The sequence below is a fragment of the Ruditapes philippinarum genome, unplaced genomic scaffold (genome assembly GCF_026571515.1).
Source record: "Ruditapes philippinarum isolate M1 unplaced genomic scaffold, ASM2657151v2 ctg1274_1_1_1_1, whole genome shotgun sequence".
NCBI lineage: Eukaryota > Metazoa > Mollusca > Bivalvia > Venerida > Veneridae > Ruditapes > Ruditapes philippinarum.
In genome coordinates, this window is record NW_026863688.1 from 123,559 (window position 1) to 142,582 (window position 19,024).

Sequence of the window (19,024 nt, forward strand, 5' to 3'; positions counted from 1 at the left end):
TCATATAAAAAAATGTTATAAATACACATCAAAAGGTTGTCGCACGTTAATGTTTAAATGTATTATGAACTACACAATTATAATGAGAAAACTTTACACACAGTAATCGGATGGTATCTTTATTATGCTGAACACTGATATAAGGCAAAGTTAATCTCGGTATATTACATGTCTATTAACCAATTCAAGTAACACGCAACAACATCTGGTTGGGTCTTTTTTTGTTGTTGTTGTTTCAAAAATACAATAATGTTGACCGAAATTTCTCGTTATAAGTGTTAGAATTTGGGGACAAAAATGGTGCTTTCAGTCAAATTCAAAGTATCATATGCATTGTTAATGTTTATATAATTTTTAAGCTACAAGTATAAGCATTCGTTTGCATTAAAACAAGTAAACATTTTACTTGTCTGGAGAAGTGTTGCTTCAATTGTGAATATCATGTTGAACTAAATGTAATGTTTGGTTTTGTTTACGTCAAACCGATAAAGTATAGGTCATATGGCCACGTTCCAGCTTCATTGGTGGGGGACTAAATGTAATGAATCGAATGCCATTTACTGTACAAAATTCGCTGAGTTTTGTAATTATTATCCAAGCAAAAGTATGTTTCCTCAGAGATTTGTTCGCAGGTGTTTTATTAGAAAAAGCACTTAAGACAAAAATAGGTGAAGGGTTATAAAATTGCAATCATATGAATTTGATTTGTTTTTTGATGCTGGAAGATTAAGCTATAATCATGTTTGCTTGTTTTTCTTTCTAATTGTTGAATAAAAGTACAAACGAACGGAGCGTTTTGTTGTACATTGATTTATGAAGGTTAATTAATAACACATTATGTGTAATTCTCAACTGATAAACTGCATATTTTATGGCTAGTCGATTAATGATCAAAGAAAATAAAAGATGAAAATGCTTTTAATTAATAGATTTCTTTAAGTATTCTTTTCAAGCCTATTTAATAAGCCGACATCTTAAACAACGTTAAACTATATTCTTGTTATCAATTATGAATGAATTTTAAATCCTTTATGTAATATTTTTCAGGTACTTTGATTTTTGTTATTCTCTGTGTAGATACTACGTATTTAAAACTAACAGCAATTTTTCTAGTCATTATTTAGATTGCTCTTTTCAAAGTTTGAACTATGATGGTGGTCTCTTAACAAGTAGTTATTGTTCTTATATATAAATATATAAATTGGTGTAATTTTGTTTAGTTTAGTTGTTACGGCGCACCAACACAATTACGGCACCAACACAATTTAGGTCATATAGCGCCGAAACAGTGAAGATGATTTTGGTTAACCTCGAGTGTTTCAATTAAAGCAACACCATGGGTCAAAACTACCTTACCTGCTGGAGCTTAAAGATGCATTTCGAACCCATTAATTAAGTCTACTCATACGATCAAACGGTGGTTGCAATTCTGATGCCTCAACTCTTTATGACAACACCCCTAAGCAACAAGAGGATAAAGTTGTGTAATTATGCTTCCTACAGCTACGTTCCCTCTTTTAAGAAAGCACAATGAATTGCTGATATATCTTTTTATTAATATGTGATGAGCATTCTGCAAGAACCAAATGAATACAAAAAAGAGACATTAAAACAGAAAATTGAAATTTGTAATACACAAAAAAGTCCTGGCATTTTTATTTCATAACATATAAACTAGTAGAAACATGTTAGCAGCAATTACTAAAATTATTCATCAAATTTGAGTATACGGTATCGTCAAGAGTAAGTAATTCCTTATTTGCATCGTAAAATCAGAAAAGACACACCATTTTCTGTTTAGTGTTGTGTGTTGTTTTTTTTTTTTTTGCACAGAAGCTTTCATGCTTCAGAAATAAATCAGTTTAAATCCGTTTCTGTTTGTATTCTTCGAGCATTTTAAATTCAATTTTGAATCCAGGCGACAAAATCGTGTGTCACTGGTGTTTTATTGGATTTGATTTGGAACCTTCGCCAATATTCAGCTAGAGTTATCGGATATCATCGGATATCATCGCTTAAATCTTATAAAAACCAGCGTTTATTTCAATAATCAATGTTACTCAAGCGGGAGGTCAACTTACAGAGAAACGCCGTACAGTTGATTATTTTATTGTTCTGTAAAAGCTCTATACTTTCGTTTACAGTCATTTATGTCTACACGGTGTGCGTTTGTACAATGGTATTGTAAACTGTGTGAGTGTTTTTGTGACATGTTTGGAATTTAATTGGTGTTATTGCTTTAAACGTAATTCCTTTTCGTTTTTTGATCTGGAATTTTAATTGGTGCGGATGTACTTAAATTTTTGTTGTTTCAAACCTTTATGAAAGAGGTATGTGTTACTGTACTGAAAAACCGTTATTTGTGATACTAGAGAAATAAGTGGTGACGTTTTTATTCTTATATATTTTATTGAAACGTTTAATAAGAAAGAAAAAGAACGTCTGCATTGAATGATATTAATTTTGTTCTGTTTACTTATCACATACATGTGCCGACTTTGCGACTCCGAAGAACTGTGCATTTATTTTTGTATTTTAACGTCACGTCATTTGCCTTACAAAGACGCGCTTAATTTAGGAGATGTACTGTTACCGTTTCAACGAATAAAACAATCATTTTTACTGTTAAAACATTTATTTTCGGTTTGTGATAAATAGCATATTATATTAATGTACCTTCATAACTAAATTTTATTGAACTCGTTCAATAAAGTCAGTATTGAACCTACATTCAATCACTTTATAGTATCGTTTTCCTTTAATTTTAAAGTTCATTTAAAAGGATTGGAAATTATTGATGGACAAGAACTAATGATTCAGTTTTTTTATTTAATCAAATTGGATAAAGAACGTAATTGCGTTTTCAACTGTTGCGTTTTAAATAATATGAAAATATGAATTGTTCACAAAATGAATACATTTTCATATTTTTCTCTTTTTTTCCCCTTTCTTTTTTACTCATATAGTACCTTATTGAATGTCATACATTTGTCGCTGAATTATTATTATTTATTATTACATACAAACTGATATATGATTTAATAATCATATGTCTTTAATATAATGATTTCGTTCAATGCTGTAAGTAAATATAATGTAAAAGTTTATAAAAAAAGACCATATTGTGTTGAAAAAAATATATATTATTAATATAAGTTACCTATTGCATACATTTATCAGTACTAGTATTTGAGGTGGAGAAGTATGATAGGTGAACTAATGCACACATTAACTGAATATCAGTTCCTTTGAAATAAAGAAAATTTCAAATAAACTAAATGCTCATTTATAGTGTATTTCCGGTGACGAGGATAAAGTTATCAATCACGCATGCGTAAAATGCACTCTTTGTTACAGATCATTATTTGATACTACACAATAATTCACATGGGACTTACGTTTTGTTCAACATGGCGGCGTAGGAGGCCAATTCATTGTACTGTTTACTTTAAAGATGATTCATTACCTAGGCTTCTATAAAGTTATGCATATTTAATGGGAAACCTGCACACCTCATTGTTTTAGACATTAAGCTGATCAATCTCTTATAATTCAAATAGTTCAATTTATAAAACCCTTTTTTTTTAAAAATGAAATGATAACATCACTTTAGTTCTTGTGACAGGTATATTGAATATAACTTTTAATTATTAATATATACTTTATTTTAGAAACTGCGTAATTGAACGATATTTTTGTTTGTATTTTAACTTAGCAATTTTATGATTCATACGTATTTGTAAACAGGTGATTTGTTATGAAGAGCAATTAATATATAATTAACTGAAGGGTCCAAATTAATGGAATCAGATGATGTTGCGGTTTCTTACTTCGAAACTGCGAACGTCTTGAATTTTTCTTTGACATTTCTAAATAATAGAAATGTACAAACTTTAATTTTGAATTTTACGCGCAACGGTTGATTCAATATATTCAATTTGATATTTTCTAATAAATCAAATTGTCAATATTTCAAGTACGTACCTGAAACCTAAAAGCGATCTTTCATAGCATGGATACAAAAATGCATTAATGTTTTGGAAGTTGTTAAACTTTAAATCATACAGCTATTTAGTCGAAGTTTAAAACGGTTACGACTCAATAGACGGTATGATTTAGAAGTACAACATGAACAAGCATATCTTATTGTGTGACGCCTACTATTTCTTGAATTTGTAAATCTAGATCTATAGGATATAACATGCTCTATTTTTCATTTCATCCGAATAATCTCCAATGAATGAAATGTCAGCACAATTAAAGCAAAAATGTAAACATACATACTAGTGAGAAGGAGTAAAGAGAAAGTTGAAAAATATTGGAGAGCCTGATTTGTTAGATGTTCGAATCTCAACATTACTCAAAAATGATTATAGGCTTAAATGTTTAAAAAATGGAGGAATTTTGTCCTACCTGGAATAATTTCGAATGAAGATAATAAAACTTTTCAAATGTTAAAAAAAGAAAACAATATGGCAATTATCAAAACATAAAGCCATCATTCTTATAAAATTCTATAAATTTAAGTTTAAGTAATATTATGCTTATTTTTCATTGCCAAGTTTAACTGGATTGATAATATATTTCAAAAGATTGGAAGTAACAATGGTGATCATCATAAGTTGATTAGAAAATGTTTATGATTTTTTTTCTTTTTTTTTTTGCACTGTCCTGTTTTGTTTGGGTCTTCCTGGGATCCTTGGCGCTGGTTCTTGTTGTTAGGTCGTGTGGGGGTTGAGTTCATTGAACGACGCATTTCCTTGTTGATATTTTTTACCATATTTCACATGTTCACTCACTATATTCCCTCGGATCGGCATAACGCATTTTGAGAATGTTTCAAACGTGTTATAAAAATATGCACGGAAGTTATCTTTCCTTCTTTTTTGTCTTTTTCTTTGTGCAAGCAATTCATGTCGTCGCTTTGAAAATAAGTTTTGATTTAGTTATTTATTGGCATAAGAAGCGTACCTGTATACAAAAATGTTCAATAAATTGTTGGTTATTGCAATGCAATGGTATATATATACATTTGTAATCAACTACTTGTTTTTGTAAGACAAAATCAAATTTTACAGGGAAGAATTTACTCTTAAAATCTAATTAGAGGAACATAATTTTGTCAATAATTCTTCCTTAGACTACCAGGGCTTGAATGAAAACATATAATGCGCTGTATAATCAGAGAATACCATGAACAAGTTCTTCTAAGTTTGGAACTTCTCTCTATATAGTAGAGCTAATTGATTTAGAATCGCTCGTAATTAGGCAGACAATGTTCTATATTTGGAGAAAGATTTCAATTAGGAATCTATTTTAGTAAAAGTGTTCCAAAAGGATATCATGGATTCTGTAACACATTTCTTATTGATGTTTTTGGCATTGACATTATCTATGTTGCTGTCATACAAATGATATACATATTTGACCTACATCTGTTGTTACTGAAATTTATGTTATCGCATTTTTGAGCATTGATAGTCAGCCCAAATTTTCAGAAATGAGAATACTTGACATACCGACTCTAGTTCAACAGCCGTAAATCCGTTTAGTCAGTTGAAGACTTACTTTTATGTCTTAAAATGTCTATGCCATTTTTAAATTTACAAAAAGAACCATCAATTCATCACTGGTAACACAATGTTAGGGACAGTGACCATATATTGTGTTAAATTTAGAAGAATAGCTCTATGAATGTGGTCGCATACATATTTACGCATATCTATTTACATGTGAACTTGATTGTTATTATATTCCTGTAGCAACAAAATTAATATACTTCTCATTTTCTTCTCAATTTTATGATAAATCTTTGGTAAATATCTAGAAAAAGATAGCAAAGGAAAAGAAACTGCTTTGTTCTTTACATTAACGGCAAAATATCTATGTGATCTTTGAGACCGAGCTATAATAACATGTTGTGATGAAAAAGTAATGCTGATTTAGGCCGATAGACTTACTTACGCACTATTTAATTACACAATTGTAAAACATTATTGCCCAAAATAATATCTAGTATAATTTAGAATACGTATATAACCATCTTGTTTGAATTTCTGTTAATCTTAAGTATCCGTATCATTACAGAGCGTTCGAGAAGCTTCGCCACAGGTTGTATCCAGAGGAATGCCACAAAATGCCGATAGAGTAAGAAATGGCGTCTGTAGAAAGTGATATTTTATTCGATATCTTTCTGTACGCACCATAAACGGTTGAACGCGACATGCCTTGATGACAGTATTGGAGTTTGTTTCCATCGTGCAGCATTGTATGTTACGAATTGAAGACACTAGAATCCTCCTGAAAAAAGTTGCTGATACAGACTGAAAGAAAACGTAAAGTTTAACTATGTGACTATAACATCTGCCATAACGGGGAGGAAATAAAGATGGGGAAATAAAGTTACACTTCATCGCGACAAATTATTGGCATAAATTGTGTTTGGAGACTGATTTGAATGACGTTAACAGGATTCTATGGTATTAAAGAGCAATATAAAAGATGTCAGTCGGAAATATACAAATGGATTCTGGAGGTTAAAATGAAATGTGTTCTTGTGAGAATAAGGAATTAAATTCTGTTTTTCGATTCTGTGTTTGTCTACCCCCGTTATATGTCATCACTTTTATATGTAAAGTATTTATTTACCTTTATTTTGGATTTGAGAATATTAAGAAAACAACAGTGTTTTAATGTTTCTGTTTGTTTTAAAGCTATAGTTAACTACCTGTTCGTAAGCATATATTGCTTTAAAAAGTCTAAATGTTTTGTAGCTATAGTTCTGCTATTTGGACCAACAATAATGCATTTTGCCGGTGCTCATAATTTTATAAGTATATAAGTATGGCATTAATTAACTCAATAAGTCTACAATTTCTTCAATGGTAGTTTTCCTTAAATTAATCATGTGAAATGTGGGTGTCTGTTTTTAATATATGACAAACTATTGCATAACAAAACGTGGGCAGACGAACTTTGCTATTTTCATTGCAAGTGGTATTCCGTTACAAAAAACGCCATGAAACGATAAAATGCTTTGGAATAGTTTCCAACAGACAATATCAAGTTGAGTCGGCAGAATTGTTTTACCTTATAAGGTCGCGCATGTTTTCTGTATTGAGAAATAAAGTAGACGTGATTTCAGTCTAATATAGGGGGTTTGGATAACAATAAAGTAAAATGCGGTTTTACATTGCAACATATAATATTCTCTAGACACACAGTTTGTCTAAAAGCCTACCTTATTGTGGAATTGTCTATCATGGAAATTTTATTGACTGGCTAAGTAACAGCAAAGAACGGCACGCGGACTATCGCATGATTTTTATATTTTTCGAGTCGTCTGCACCATGGTTGTTTACTTTCTGCAATTGGTTGGAATTACAGAGGCTATGAAAGAACTATAATTGGTACCTCTCGGAGGGCTTTAATGTTAATGATACCATTTGTACCATTTGGAAGATCATAATTGTCCTTTTTATGTAGTTAATTCTGTGCAAATATTTATGTGGATTCAGAGTGATGCATTATATCGATGTGGATTCGAGAGCATTCTGTGGAAATTCATAAAAATTGGATATAATTTAAAAATGAAGAAAGGACTACTTGCACCACAGAACACTTTCTTGGATACCATAGCAACCAGATTCGACGGAACTCGTAAGTTTAGATTTTTGTAATTATAGATACTTGATAAAACCAAATATATTTGGACGCTTTACACATTTATCATATCTTAAGCAGCAGTTATTTTCTAATTAATTGTGCACTTGCGCAAAGTATCCCCAAACCTCAATCTTTGTTGTTTTCCAATGTTGATGGACCTGATTTTCATAAGGAAACCGTCAATTGAAAAAAATAATCGTGATCAAATATAAATCTTTATCAGAAATGGACTATAACGCGTGTTTTCGAGCTAATTTTTTCACAATGAGATTCTTAAATGGCAATGTGTCATTTTCTGATTATCTCTCTTTCGGCGTGACTCTTGTTTGAAAAGAGTTGTGAATATTTATAACCTAAAGACGCGAAGAAAGAACTAACCATAAATACATGTAAATCAAATATGCTATTACGAACCTGCAGATTGATGCTGTTAAACTTGTTAAGCTTATTTTATACTGTAAATTCATCGAATTCGAAAATTATTTTTCACTTGTATCTAATAAAGAAAGAACCATTAATACGTAGTGTGAATAGAGCAACTACCATTTTCTTAATATTGCTCCAAAATCTTTCAAAATTATATTTTTCTTTCTTTTTCTATATTTTGCTTATCCCTGGACAAAAATAGTTTCGTTACAAACAACAGATAATTATTGTTCATGATTATGCACCAAATCCGAAAATATATTTCTTTTGTTTTAATTGTGTCCATGCTTTTTTACACCAACAAAAGACATGATTTATATTCCTCACTGACGTTAATATCTAGAATCTCTCAAGTCCTAGAAACTGAACAATGCTGTTGTTTAAAATGTAACCCAGTTGAGAGAAAACAAAATGTATTGATATTCGCCTAGGACATCAATATGCATGATATTTGTCAGTGCATATGTACTGAAAGTGAAGACGAAAAATGATTATAAACATATCATTTTGTAAAACTTCGGCGACAAATTGAAACGTAAAAAAGAAAAGAAAACTAGAATGGGTGAATGTATCGTATAAAGACAGATATTTAGACCATTAAATAGTTTATTTTGGATTCAGGCAAAAAAAGACCATTTTTTTATATTTTGTGTCACAGCAAAATGTCTAATTAGTTCTTATGGCACTTTTCCTTTCACCTGGTATGTCAGTGCATTTAGGGCATTCCTTTCAAAATCATTTAATCTTTATTTTCTTATTGTTTTCTTTGTTCGTAAGACATATGTTAGAAGTTAACTAGAAGGATATATATATCTATATATCATCTTGTTACGATCGTATTACAACGTCATAACAGAAAACTATTTACGTTATCGTTTTCTCTTCCATGATTTTAAGAGAACACAGGCATTAGTAAAAAAGACCATGTGTTTGTTATAATAGCATTAGAACATATCTACATAATTGCTCGTGAACGCACTTTTTTCATAATTAATATTATATACATTTATATTCTATTCAATTCATCTGGCTTTTTTTATGCTCCGTTCAAAAGACTTTTATGTGTTATGTACGGATTAGGCATTCAGCAAAATATACGTTATATTTTCACATATCGTAAAAGTGTTGATATTGAGTATTGAAATGTATTTACTTCAATTAGACATAGGTATCTATTTGTTTAGAAAGGTTGTAAAGTGTGTCCGTAAGAAGTCTGAACGAAAGAACATATTTATGTAAATGTAATTATTATCATAAACACAGACAACAAAAAACAATCATTTAATGAAATTAGTTATAATTTTCAAAAAAAATACTTTACGCAAATGTTAAATGATTAGAAATAACATATGATTATCACATGCGAAAATATGAAATTAAAGAAATATCAACAAAGAAGAGCAATATTTGATACACGCGACCTATTAAACGTATGTCTAAAAGGTGCAAATGTTGTTAATATACATTTTTAAGAAATGAAAAATGTTCAATTATATTATTTGATACTTATTATTTTATTAACTTTGGAACGTTTTGTATTTTTGGTAAAGATAATTAGGACGTTGATTTCAATTGGATAAAAAGATTTGAAAAATCATATAACTAATAAAAACAAAAACATATTTATATAAATGTATCGCCTCAACAAAAAAGAATTGTTTAACGCCCAACTTGTATAATAAAATTTATTTCGCTGAAATATGCTGTTTAATTGGGCTACTTAGTTCAAATTAGATAATACATTATCGTGCCTGAATTTTCACGAGCTATCATCATCTTATATTCTCGTTAAATTTATTTTTCATTTTATGTCTGCGGAGAATAATTTCTTGTGTTAGAGAAAACAATCTTTCTTGTGACTTATGTTTCATGAATAAATTCAGATTGCAGCGTCGAACAATGGACACATTTACTACTGTGATGAATCTTTCATTTTAATGAATTCTCCTATTTCATGAATACTCCTATTTCATGAATACTTTTACACGCAAGAGTACACAATTTATTGTATGCAATAAAACAGAGAAAATAAAAAACCAAAAGAAAGCCAAACACGACTAAATTGAAAATGTTGTAGGCTCGGTTTGATTGAGCCTGTTCATGGACGGTACTGTCAAACTACCTTCCACGCCCCTAGCACCGGCTTAAGTAGAATTCACCATTTAAACATGAAATGGTAAAATTTTTAGTTTAGAAACATTCGAACCTGTGTTCACACTGCGGTTATCATGGAACCTTCAATGTGACACAGTAATGCCATTCCATGAAAAGCGGCGTATTTTCATTGTTACCTACAATTCAAAAATTCTACTTTATTTAGTTATGTCCATGTTTTGTTTCAGATTCTCACATTCATTTTCTTTGGGATATTTTTTTTATGTTTTATGGCATGGTAGACACAGATATGTCACATTCAAATTTCTATGAAATAGCTTTTTCTAGACAGTTTTCCAAAACCCCATTTCAAAACCTGTTTTAAATTTATAGGATTTTTTTTTCCTAAGGCAAATATTAAATTATTTTCTTTTCGCATATTGTCTTGAGAACCGTATTGTTTTTATATTTAATTTAGAAAGTGTCTTTTTGAAAAAGGCAAATCAACATATGAAACATCGAAAATAAAAGACGTAATGTACTTTTATGGGTTTTAAAAAATGTTTCAATGAATTATGCTTTAAGTGCATGGCATTTCGTGCCATTGTGACATTACCAAGGTCCTTTCACATTCAAAACGAAATTTGAATAGATGAATCGTCGTTTCGAGACTCTTTATTGGCACTCGTGTGTCTAGTAAATAACGATGAACAAAACGAACATTGATTTGACCTTTTCTCCTTTGCATGGACGGATTTGATGGCTAGACATCTATGGTATTTTCTGATTGATTGCAGATATTGTACACCACTTGCACCGGCAGACAATGCAAATATTATTTCATACCAAGGACAAAACTTAAAAAGGAAAAAGTGAAAAAAAAAATGAAACAAAAAATGTTTGTCTTTTATCGTAAAAAATCAACCGTATAGAATTGCAGCAGGATCATGTGCGATAATCGGGATTTTGTAGCATATCATTTTCTGAACAAACATTAACGTATTCGTAAAACAATACTTTCTTGTAATTTTGAAATTACATTTTCCGAAGTCAGTTTCAGCGTCAACAAATCAGTTATCTGGCAATAAATGTTTTAGACTCCAATTGACCCGATCTCAAATACTGAAGCTTTGGTACAGTCATATCAATTTGTTTGAATGTATACATGATAGATAATTTTTAAAATTGATTTAAAACGTATAATACTTTTAACAAAGCATATTGGAAACAATTCAAACTGATTGTTAACGTAGGAAATGCTAAAACGATAATGCTTGCATTGTGAACGGTTTATTGTCTTCGTCGAAAAAAAATGCATTGCATAATAATGAAGTGTATAAGTTAGAATAAGTTTAGCAAAAACTTTGAATGTTTTATAAATATCAAAGTTAATTTTCAGTTTTGAAGGTTATTAATCTGATGGTGGTTTACAAGATTTTCTTAATGTATAACCTTTATAAAAAATTTAAAAATGCACAGTATGCGCCAGGATTATTATCATTCTATAAGAAAAGCTAAAATCGTTACATTGATAGAAAGTGAATTAATGTGTATATTATATTATTTTATGTTATTAAGTTATATGGCAACAAAGGGCATTTTATTTCATCGCCCGATAAAACGAAATACAATAGGATTTTCCTCATAGCTATTCTTTCTAAATCAGTTTATAGTTCTTTAGTTATTTTATTATTTCTTTTGTTCATGAAATACGATATTACAGCTCTTTAGAATGAGCATCGAGTGTTGTAATAAATGTATTTAACCATCAAAACAACAACAAACCTATTCACGTTTTCTGTATCTTCTGGACATTAATTTGTAAGAATAGACAATTATAAGGAAGGATGCTACCTGCTTGAAATAAAATTAGAAGGTCATTTAAACACATGCTATTTGTGTAACTGAAATACCATTCTTTGGCTTTTTTACGGTCAATTTGAAGTTAAAGGGATTTCTAACCTAAAAACGCAAACCGATATTGACTTACATACAGTATAAAGCCTGGTCAGACAGCTCAGATTTGGAGACTTGCCTTGTTGTATATAAGGGACTTCCGGTTTCATAAAGCAGTTTTAGGTGTTTCTAATTTACATTTACGTTTGTAAATCATGTTTATATTTCTAGTAAAATTCCAGTGGCTTACAGTATGTGTTGTTTGAAAGACTTTTTGATAAAAGTCTTGAACTAAATATATGTTACTTATTCACTCATCTTTACGGCGTTAATTTAAGGTAATGGATTTTTTCTGTTTTGACTTGAGTATATTTGTTCAGGAGACTTATGTAGGAATGAGCGGTCAATAACTAGACTAAATGGGATTAATATTTTACCATTACTGCAGGGTATTTACTATCTATTTTGGTCGCAAATTTACTATATAGAAGAATAGGATTCAGAATATAAAACGAAATGTTTAAAGGAAAAATTTCACAACTATTATTTATACATGTATTTCTATTATTTACTTTTGATTTGCTGAGCGGTAATTTAAAGTGGACTCGTGGAGATTTTTTCATAAGAAGTTCAGATATTGATAAAAGCAGTAGAAATTTATCAACTTGATATTCTGAAAAATGTGCCTTGATATTGTTCTAAATAATTCAGTATGAACATTTATAAGATTGAAATAATATTTTGTTCTGGCACAGTTTATTATCTGCTGTCAGAGATTTTTTTTGCTTATTTTAAAGCCGATATTCGGTCATATTGCCAATTGAAAATAGTATATTATTTTCCAGTTTACAGAAAAATATTCCCAATTGAAAGTTTATAAACAAAATTTATTGAATAGAAAATTCTTAAATCTTTCAAAATAAGATCTCCTTCACTGTTATGGTGCTTAAATGTTTTACGATGCCATCCTAGACAGGGATTCTTTGCATTCATTTAATGACTGCAATATTAAAGTCATGCATTTTTCCCCCAATTTTTAACAAAACATCGCTTATGGGTCATGTTTCCAAAATCCTGGAAACAAAACCATTGCAGCTGTATAAATATATAACATCGGATTATGTAAATGAAACATATAAGCGAAATTCATATCTATTTATATCGTGATTTTCTGTATTTTTCTCAAATCTATCGACATAATTATTTATGGTATTAAGGATCTCCCATTACAGACCAATTCGTTTGATTAACTAAAGCCGATAATGGTTCATTATGGATGTTTATATACATGTAACAATGATCTCATGTTCTAGTTTTCACTACAGGGTTGTTATATTTTTATGGTCCTTCCTGATCGAGTCTTCAATTTTCAGGTAATTTTGCCGTTTTAATGCTTCCGATGGGTTACTTTTTGCAAGATATTTATACATCACAACAACAGGTGTCAAGTGTTGTGTGGCGGTCGTAAAAAGTTGCCCCGTACTTCACTTCAGTGTTGTATTTTTTTTTTATACTTCGTGATCATTGAGTCCAGCATTTTTAAAAGTTAAGAATTGAGTAGCGCTGAAGCAGGTGCTAGGGGACTAGATAGATATTGCACTCCTTCATTATCCCTCATGTACAGACTCAATCAAACCGAGTCTGCAATTTTCAGGTAATTTTTCTGTTTAAATGCTTCAAACATGTCAAAGGGATCTGCTTTTTTACAGATATTCTTGTAGGTTTATTATTCAATATAGTCACTGTGCAATTATTATTATGAAATCTACCCGTAATTATAAATCATTCTGTCAGCCAACGTTAATATAATAAGCCTCTGCTCTGTTCTGTTAATAAAATAAACAAGAAACTCTTTCAGAGAAGTAATAACATTATTTTGTATTGATTGTTAGAGAAATTTACATTGTTTGGGATTAAACATTGATTTCTTGCTGCTATTTGTTTCAAATTCTTAACTCTTTTTTTAACTTTATTAAATTGAACATATTTGAATGTTACAATCTTGATATAAGCAAAGTTGGCTGGATTGTAATTGTATACAGTTAAAATGACTAAGATGTGTGTATTTTCCTTGCCTTTTAATGGGACTGAACAGCTCAAATTGAAAAATAATTCACCGTGCGTAAATTTGCGCAAGGAATAATCCGTGTATATTCTTGTTAAATTGATTTTTCATTTACGTCTTGGGAAATATAATTTCCTGTGCTAGAGGAAATATGATTTTGTCTTTCATTGTCTTTCTGGCATAAACACAAACATTAGTACAGATTGTGGAAGCAAACTTTATGTGCTTTTACCACTACAGGATATCTATTATTATTTTATATTTACATAGTAATACATTAAATAAGGAAAATAACCACCAGGAAAAGTATACATGTAACAAATCTTTGCTTTTTCAACAGAGCTTTGCAAAAGAAATAAAACATAATCTGTTGTTCCTGAAAATATAATGTTTCAAGCAATTATATTTTAATGTTATTACATGTCGTGTCAACGTGACATTATCAAGGTCCTTTCACATTCAAAACGAAATATGAATAAAAAATATTGTCGATTGGAGACTCTTTATTGACGTCCGGATGTCTAGTAAATAGAGTTGAACAATACAAACATTAATTTGACCTTTTAATCTTTGCACGGGCGGCTTTTTTTAGCTAGACATCTATGGTATTTCATGATTGAATCAGAAATGTACTTGCAGACAATGTAAACATTTATCTCTATATAACGAAAAGTACATAACAAACATTTCCCAGTAAAATTTTGCTGTAGTTTGTTGTCTTTTATTAAAGTTCAGTCACACAAGAAAGGCAAGTTTATCAAATTCGTGGAAATCAATCGTGACTCTATCGCATCATTTTTTATAAACAAACATAAATACAGTAGTATACATGTATACAACATTTGAGTCTGCTTTGACTTAGGTTGCATTTCTTCTTTTACTTGGCTATTTTGATTTATTTTGGTTGGAGTTGTAAATATCAGAGTCCAGTATTCTTCTGTTAAAACATAATGTTTATTATCTAAAGGTATATTATTAAATAAATTAAAATATTTAGATCTAGGTTTATTAAGAATTTATTTTAATTCGAATTTGTAGGAAGCTATAAGTTTATAGACATACTCGAATCCAATCCTTGTACAAAGCAGTAATGGGCAATGAGTGTAACGTTTCTTTCTCAAGTATTTTTTGCCCTGATGTTGTTTGAACACACACAGGAGCATGAAGCTATTCTTAGATATTTGTCCTATGCGTGTTAGCCACTTGGCCATTTCCTTTAAATCGGTTTGTCTTTTCACATTAAGTTTTTAAGTTAACGGGAAGTTTATATAAAGTTGGGTGTGTAGGTATACATATAATATAAAAACCCAAGTCTGTTGTTAATAAACGATCTCTACCTGTAAAATCTAATAAATCATATCGCCTACTATATAGTTATAAAGTAAACAAGAAAAAGCACTTTCCAGATAATCATATGGTATTTGAGTGTTTGACATAAAATGTTTGGAATAATAACAAAAATGATAACCGCAAGCGATTCTATGTTCTTGAATCAGTTTATTTTTTATTTTCTTCACTTCTTTCAATCTTAAGTGCTATTATTTGTAACAATTTATATATATCTTTTATTGACTTGTTAAGAATGTATAAAGGTTAAACGTGTTCCTTGATAGGTAATGTGATCTTTAATGGGTCTACATAGTATGCCATCGTGCATAAGAAGCTAAGCTATACATGTAGTCATTTTATATTTTGTTATAAATTGATTTTATATTTTCTGTGTACGAAATATAATATCCTATGCTAGAAAAATACGTATTTTTTAATCTGTCTATCTGTTACTACAAAAATGAATGCCCCCTCGGCAGTAAAAAGTATGCTCTACGGGAATAAGTTTATACAGAATTTCGATTGTTAAGCAAGCAATCAATATTCTTCAATGACGAACCACATTCCGTTCCTGGAACCAGTACGGCATTGTCGGATACCAACAGTTGGTTAACATGTAATCAAGCTGAACAAAATTAATGGTCCGGCAATGGGTATCCGGCGATTCCAGTACTGAGCAAAGAGTGTAGTTTCTTGATGAGGTAAACAATAGATTTCCCCTGAAGGGATTTGAACCCAAAAAAGCTAGCTGTCGTTAGATTACTTATCGTACTCGTTAACCATTCAGCTTTGCTGCAACTCGAGAATTTGAATCAGTTCACATCCAGAAATAAGATATACATGTACGTATAATGTATGTTACATTGCCAAGAATATGTTATAATATCTTTTATTCTAGATTAACACGGGATCGGCCGGCTTCTTATTTGTTAAAAACCTGATTCAGATTAGAATAGAGATAAAACAATTCTTAGGACAAATATCAACTGATTGACAGAACGAGAAAACAAATAACACAAATACAACAACAAAACACAAAAACAAATAAACAAACCGACCTGTTGACAAAAGTAAAACAGACTTTTATGTACTTTTGTAAGTTTCTGGAAAATACAGTTCCATAAATAATGTTTTCAAATCCTCACATTTCTTGTTAACGTGACAGCATCTGGGTCATGTTACAACCAGAACAAAATGAATAAATGAAACGTCGTTTCGAGACTCTTTATTGATGCTCGAATGTCTATTAAATAAAAGTGAACAATATGGACATTGATTTGACCTTTTCGTCTTTTATATGGCCGGATTGATGAGGAACACATCTATGGTACTATATGATTTATTACAAGCATTGTATCATAATTGAATAGGTTGGCTATAAAAACATTATTCAGTCTTGCAATCCCCAAAACAGAAAAGTAAAACAAATATCTTGTTTGTTAAAAGAACTACACCGAGGTTTTAAGCCTTAAAACATGAAACACTTAAACAAATAACATAAATCAACATGAGTACTTAAAACGGCTCAATATAACAAAAATGATTTTAAATAGACATATTCTAAGAATCAAATGGAAAAATCGATATCCAGTGTGATTCATATTAAAGCAATTTTTTTTCATTTTTTAGATTATTTTGCACAATAAAAATGATTATTCTGGAAAATGACAGAGTGAGCGAATGATCTGGAATTTTACACACAAGTTCATAATATTAATCGAAATCAAATGTTACAAAAATCCCTAAAATTAATTTTAAGTGACGTTATGTCTATACAAATTTTACTTATAATAAAGTCGAGGCGTAGTACATATCTTATTGTACAGGCTTAATACACTTGGAACAGTGATTTGGTATATTAAGCATGATTTATAAAATCAAAAGTACATATGTAACCAGAAGAAATACCAAGACCGACATTTTCTTTTACTCAAGTCAAAAGTTTGAATAACAAATACATAACCTGGTACGACCTCATTGAATCCTGAATTTGAAGTATTTATTCTGATGATATAAAAGTAGCCGAAAGACGGTCTGTATTTCTCTTTGATATCTCTATATACCTCAAAGATACAAGAGGACGATTATAAACGAGTATTAGAAATACGTCAAAAATAACCCTTTGTGAACTTAGTTATATGCCAAGTATTTTAAACATTGACTTTAGGCATGTAGCTGAAATCAATGAGTGAATGCAACTACTCGTATGTGCTGTATCTTTTAATTCTTGTTTGTAAATGTTTTACATATTTTATCACCACGTTAGATCACGTGTATGATAAGGTTACTTTGTGTTCAAAGCTATTGGTACATGCTATACAAATCTAATACCAAATCTTCAATGGTTTTTGTCGGATTCTATCGATTTCTAGTTAACAAGAGAATTTGTAAAATGCGGAGCAAACATGAAATCTCCCTCCAGATAAAAGTTTGGGAAAATAATTCAATTTGACATTATTTGTAAATAAATCAAACTCAATATTCAGATAGAAACTTATCTTACAAAAATCTGGGACACGCTTGATATAGGTGGATACCAGGTCATGAAACCTTCTTTAATTGAGCAACGAAATATTATTGTAACAATAAAATATGTTATGTTTAATAAAATATTTGTTATATTATGTAACAGTAATGTGCGTCTAGCATTTCTGAAAATGTAGCTAAAGGGTTCTCCGAACGAACCCTTTTTTTTCTTTCTCTTTCTTTTAACATATCTTACAAATTTTGGACATACTTGATATAATTATATGCCAGTATATATAAAACTTTCCTTAATTAAGCAACATGATATCATTATAACAATTAGAGTGTCAGCCCTATCTATTTTTGTAGAAAAGCGTTCTCCGAACGAATTTTTATTTTCAGCAATTCCTTTCGGAAATCGTTTGCCCTGCCTCTTGCATTATCTAGTCATTAGCGGTTTTCTTAATTACCATAATTCTTATAAAAAGCCATCTTAATTTGCTTCAAGTCCCATTATTCACATAAAAAATTATCTTTAAATAGCTAATGAAGCATATTCTGTCAGAACAAAAACAGAGAAAAGACTATAACTTTGTTACTTGTCCTTGAATTATCAAATACGTATTTTGAATGAATGTCAACATATTTGTTGTGTTAACGTCTTTTACCAGCGAGAGGTATTATTTGCCTGTCTGTGATTACTTGATTTACACATATTTGACAAATTGTATGGAATGTTTTTTTTTATATATATATTTTTAAAGTAGTGGCTTTAACCGTTCAATAAGAATGTTATATCCTTAGTTATACAGATTTTTGACAACTTCCATGGCCCAGTATAGACAGTTGGAAGCAAAACGATACACTTATTAAAAAAAATGTTACTCTCACATACTTGCAACAGCCGTGTACATGGTAAAAATTAACGTCGCGATTAGCCAATTAAAAGCGCCGTTACAAGCGGTTGCATTTGAGACAAATATAAAAGTTGAGATTGACCAATTAAAAGTGACGTTACAAACGTACAGTTTTTATAAAACTAACATGAACAAATCGTGAAACATATTATTCAATAGAAGTTTC

At 30.2% G+C, this 19,024-nt stretch overlaps 1 protein-coding gene across 2 annotated transcripts in view; it reads left to right on the forward strand.

Annotated features, from left to right (window-relative positions):
* The window catches only part of LOC132722994 (potassium voltage-gated channel subfamily H member 8-like), a 118,652-nt gene that overhangs the window by 17,103 nt on the left and 82,525 nt on the right, over nucleotides 1–19,024 (forward strand). For both annotated transcript variants that reach the window (XM_060707641.1, XM_060707640.1), the window contains exon 2: nucleotides 6,088–7,659. In XM_060707641.1, coding sequence (XP_060563624.1) covers nucleotides 7,506–7,659 — 154 coding nt within the window. In that variant the 5' untranslated portion in view covers nucleotides 6,088–7,505. The remainder of the gene's footprint in view (nucleotides 1–6,087; nucleotides 7,660–19,024) is intronic.